The sequence below is a fragment of the Phyllopteryx taeniolatus genome, chromosome 17 (assembly GCF_024500385.1).
Source record: "Phyllopteryx taeniolatus isolate TA_2022b chromosome 17, UOR_Ptae_1.2, whole genome shotgun sequence".
NCBI lineage: Eukaryota > Metazoa > Chordata > Actinopteri > Syngnathiformes > Syngnathidae > Phyllopteryx > Phyllopteryx taeniolatus.
In genome coordinates this window covers 105,451-110,109 of record NC_084518.1, presented here as the reverse complement: position 1 = coordinate 110,109, position 4,659 = coordinate 105,451, and the positions used below count along the sequence as shown (strand labels likewise).

Sequence of the window (4,659 nt, the reverse complement as noted above, 5' to 3'; positions counted from 1 at the left end):
TTTTTTTTGTTGTTGTTGGAATCTTAAAACCCTTCACTGTACACATCTTTCTCACACGCACACATGCCGTTGTCTCTTTCACGCTGACTCGCTGTCGTATGTGTAAGGTCGCCATGTTGCATTTGACTTCTGTGTCCTAGCGGCACGAGATGACAAAAGTGTACTGGAGGTCGCGAAGATGCTACAGCGTCACGTAGGGCAGTCGGCGCCCTTTAATCAAATAAGGGTCGGTCGAAACTTTTGTTGTTGTCTAAGCCGAAGTGGATACGGCAAACAATCCCCCCCCCCCCCCCCCCCCCACACACACACACACACGACATGGGAAGTGTGATGTCAGCGCGGAAGGCCGCGCTCATGCCGGTCATAAGACTGAGATTAGTCACGCTGAAGCACATGACACACGTGGGAAGTCAACAAGCCACACAGGAATGCGGGAAAGTCCTTTGGCAACTTTTTATTTCCACGCCAGCTCGACCCATGCGTCTTCTCCTGGAGCGACGTGCTAACGTATGCGGTGATCCCAGATTGTCACATCAGCAGCAGTCGGACTTCCTCTTGGCCGGCTTGCGCTCGTCCTCCGGCCTGCCCGAGATCTCTTATAATACAACAACCGTCACATCGTTATGGCAGTAGAAAAAAGAAACGTCCCAACCAAAAGTCGACATTCCAAACAAATAGTCGTCATCTGGACATGGGAGCGTGCACATATTTCTGTCAAGTCATCGATGAAGTGCAACGGCGACTCACTGATGATGTCGGCGGTGTTCCCGTGTTGTTTTTCCAGCTCGGACAGAACGTTGGCCTCGAAGGTCAAAGAGGCCACGCGGAAGAAGAAATCTCTCACACCATCTCCTGTGGTGGACACGGAATCATGTTTGTTTGTTTGTATGTTATCCATATGTCTTAACGTGTAAATGTAGCCGTTTTTAACATATGAGCTCGAATGCGCCACACCCGACTTTGCCGACACAGCCCAGTACTCGGCCCTGAGTTCCTCTGACATTCGAACGGCTCCCTGTTCCACCTGAGCCAGCTCCTCTGGAGACTGAGAGAGCAAAATCATCACCTGAGGACACTCGATGCAATCTTGTTTTTCACCCCCAAAGTTTTGGAGATGTGACTTTTAAGTTGTTTTTTTTTTTTTTTTTTGCGCTTCATCTTCACCCACGCTGAGGTCCTTCTTGGTGCCCACAAGGAAGAGAAGAACACCGGAGGGGTCGTTCTCCTTCAGGGCATCCTCCAGCCACTGCCTACGCACAGTAAACACTCAGTGTAAACGGTTTCTGTAGCAATATGACAGAGTCAAAGGCACCTTGCATTTTGTTCCTCCCCTTGATGATTACTCATTTTGGACGTGTACACGCACGCACGCTCCCAAGATGTTTATCATGTTGGCTTGCTTATTAAAGTATCCTGCATATTGTACACAAGGTGGTTGTCAATATGATTAAAGCAGCCATTGTGATGAAACTTCAAATCTAATATTCACACTAACCTTGGAAAAGCACAAAACACACTGATGTTGATTGACAGTGTTGGGAATGAATTGTGATTTCCAGATGGGTCAACATCTCAAAGTAACACGTTGTCTCGTTCCCCGCCCCCCCACTGGCAAGAAATGTCTTGTCGTCTTTTACCTGGCGTGCACTAAGGAGCTCCCTCTGCTCAAGTCGAAGACCACAATGATGGCTGCAAGGTGTAATGCACACAAAATGGAGCACGTTGGAGCACTTCAGTCCATCGCTTGTATTTGGACGGAGCTGCGCCTTCCTCACCTTGAGCGCCTCGGTAGTACGTGGAGGCGATGCACTTGAAGCGCTCTTGCCCCGCAGTGTCCCACCTGCAACCACGCCATCTTTCTTTAGAACGTGGTCCCTCAAGGCTCCATACTTTGCCCCTTCCTCTTCAATGACAATGAAGGCGATGACTTGCGACATACTCACAGCTGCAGGCTGAAGGGCACCCCGAGCACCTGGAAGCGTTCCATGTCAAAGTCGACACCAATGGTGGCTTTGTAGTTCTTGTCGAAGGCGCCCGTGCAGAATCTAACAAACATTCATGACTCACGTACGCAGTGGTGGGCCAACATTGGAAACCTCAATTCTAATGTTTGTTCCATGAAACTGTATTCATTCTGTGGCTGCACTGCTTCCGGTACGGGTATGCGAATGTTAAAATTATTTTGTGCAATCACATTTCTCCCTCCGTGTTGCCACTTTCCATGTAAATCTAAACCGCCCAGGGCCCATGACGTCATGTTGACTAGTAACGGGACTCGCTTTAAGCAATCTGTTTCAAATTCGCTGGCCCTTGATGACATTTCGTCCTGACCTCATTGGTTGGTCAGGGCAAAACCAGTTAAAGCCAAGTCGGAGTAGCGAAACACATCTGTCGTGAGCTGCACACATGAACACATTTAATAAGCAGCATCTCTGCTGAGCATATTTCATTTTGTCTTTCTGTCATGTTATGAAATAACTATTGATTGCGATGATGTACGTGGCAGAGTTCGTATCGTATTGCTGGTTAATAGAATTGCGTTGACTTTATTGCCTTGCTATTGGGGCAGATTAAGTCAGGTACGTCCTCATTCGAGGCTCATGTGCCAAATGCGCTGTCCGCCACTGCTCTCTTAGTATTGTTCATATGATGATGATGAGATACGGATTGTGTTGAATTGTCGGACTGCTTCTTACCTGCTGACCAAACAAGTTTTTCCAACCGAGACGTCGCCCACGACAATGACTTTGGCGACGTTGAAGCTGAAAACGTTCATGCCATCATCAGCTTTGCACTTTCTCAAGTTCATTTGAGGACTTTTTATACCTTCCTTTCTGGCCAACAACATTTTTTTCTGCAACTTGTTAGATAAATCAACTTTTCGCAAAAGACGGAACACCATTTAGAATCAATGAATGAATAAATCACTGATGTGCTAAACAAACAGGGCCTACATGACCTTCGAACTCACCTGACAGCATCTTCCCTGTGTGTCTGACACGCGGCCTGCACCTGAGTATGGAAAACCTCTTTGGTCTGCAGCGCCGCCTTTGGACTGAAGCACTGACGTGACATCATCAGCAAGTGTTATCATCACATAATTATGTTCTTACATTGTTATTACATTCTTGTTACTGAATTGTATTATTTTGGTCTTGCATTGTGGTTTAATTATTATATTGTTATTGCATTTGTGTTAAATTGTTATTGTCAGTATTAAAGTGTGTTTCACCTTGGGCAGGTCCGTTATGATCCTGTCGCTCTTGGTAGGAAGTAACATGATGTTGCACTGAATCCACGTCCACGTCCACGCACGGGTCAAGATGGACGTCACTGCTTGTGCTTGTGGGGACCAGAGAGATACATATATATTATATACCAAGTCGGCGGCACTTGGGGACGACTGGTTAACACGTCCGCCTCACAGTTCTGAGGACCGGGGTTCGCCTTGTGGAGTTTGCATGTTCTCTCCGTCCGTGCCTGCGTGGGTTTTTTTCTGGGCACTCCGGTTTCGTCCCACATCCCAAAAACATGCATTAATGGAACACTCTAAATTGCCCGTAGGTGTGAATGTGAGTGCGAGTGGTTGTCGGTGGTATGGTTCAGGGTGTACCCCGCCTCTCGCCCGAAGATAGCTGGGATAGGCTCCAGCACGCCCGCGACCCGCGTGATGAGAAGCTGAACGGAAGATGAATTCATGACGAATATACCAAATCTATGATGGGGGCAATGAGAAACCGCCTGAAGTTGGTTCCTAAACTATATGACGCATTCGGGTTAAAACAAATCCATGCCGAGTGATGGTTTGGATGTTTTATTGTAAATACAAGCACAAAATACAAAAACCAAGCAATAATAATAAGAGGAAGAAGAATACCTGGTTATCTCACGCGACTTGACGGCGATCAGAAAGTCTGAGCTCCCTCTTTTGTCCCAGTGAGCGAGCAGCCGCTCAGGTGACCAGCCGTGCCTACAATTAGCAATCGGGGAAAGCCTGAAGCCACGCCCACGCTGTGCAAATTACGGGAAATTATAGCATTAGTGTCACAATTCAAATGACACATTTTTGTGACAAAGTTTGTCCACGAGAGACATTTGAGGGTTTAGTCGAACCACGTGAACGCTGGCATTTTCACCTTTTCGTGTGATAAATACATTTGGGGTGAGGGTTAGTGAAAGTAAGTCAACTTGGAGTCAATAACTTGTTTAACGATCCAGGTCGTAAGCAAAGAGAAACAGTACGAAGAACAAGAAAATAAAGCATGAGATGAACAATCAAGACGTTTACCCGAAGCTGCCGTTAGCTAAGAGAAAATAAAGTTCCAGATATGATGTCAAAAATGCGCGCAGAAAACAAAAGCTGAGCAGCTGGTGACACAAAATCGAGTCAGCCGACTTCCCTCGCGATCAAATCGGTTGGCTTTTTGGAGCCAGCAAACTGCGCCGCCTTGTTGCCTCGGAGAGTACCGGCATGAGGGAGCTGACGACAGTCCTTCACAATAATATCGAACACCAACCTATATTGAACGCAGCAGACTCCGATGGTGACACGGTGATCGCTAATAAGATATATCAGAATCAGAAACGTCTTTATTTGCCAAGTATGTCCAAAAAAACACGAGGAATTTGTCTCCGGTAGTCTCGGAGCCGCTCGAGTAC

At 47.0% G+C, this 4,659-nt stretch overlaps 1 protein-coding gene across 4 annotated transcripts; it reads right to left on the bottom strand.

Moving 5' to 3' along the window:
• Positions 1 to 438: 438 nt before the first annotated feature.
• Positions 439 to 4,507, bottom strand: LOC133467674 (ras-related protein Rab-34-like). Of its 4 annotated transcripts, XM_061752789.1 has the most exons (13): positions 4,289 to 4,506; positions 3,878 to 4,011; positions 3,426 to 3,678; positions 3,233 to 3,342; positions 2,972 to 3,063; positions 2,697 to 2,762; positions 1,944 to 2,045; positions 1,776 to 1,840; positions 1,638 to 1,689; positions 1,165 to 1,250; positions 955 to 1,045; positions 748 to 852; positions 439 to 595 (listed from the first exon to the last, which is right to left on the bottom strand). In XM_061752789.1, exons 3-13 carry the CDS (start codon positions 3,535 to 3,537, stop codon positions 529 to 531), a joined length of 948 nt encoding a protein of 315 aa, XP_061608773.1. In that variant the 5' UTR covers positions 3,538 to 3,678; positions 3,878 to 4,011; positions 4,289 to 4,506; the 3' UTR covers positions 439 to 528. The 4 variants fall into 4 exon arrangements, with proteins under 4 accessions (XP_061608773.1, XP_061608772.1, XP_061608770.1 ...); XM_061752788.1 differs by having other exon boundaries at positions 439 to 852; positions 1,169 to 1,250; positions 4,289 to 4,507; XM_061752786.1 differs by having other exon boundaries at positions 439 to 1,045; positions 1,169 to 1,250; positions 4,289 to 4,498.
• Positions 4,508 to 4,659: the final 152 nt, after the last annotated feature.

What these genes read in the sequence shown, in the direction of transcription:
- LOC133467674 (XM_061752786.1), bottom strand. Translation starts at nt 3,537, where the DNA reads ATGCATGTTTTTGGGATGTGGGACGAAACCGGAGTGCCCAGAAAAAAA. An exon ending in GAACCCCGGTCCTCAGAACT is followed by an intron (nt 3,343 to 3,425) that starts GTGAGGCGGACG and finishes GGTCCCCACAAG; the next exon opens with CACAAGCAGTGACGTCCATC. An exon ending in GTACTACCGAGGCGCTCAAG is followed by an intron (nt 1,690 to 1,775) that starts GTGAGGAAGGCG and finishes TACACCTTGCAG; the next exon opens with CCATCATTGTGGTCTTCGAC.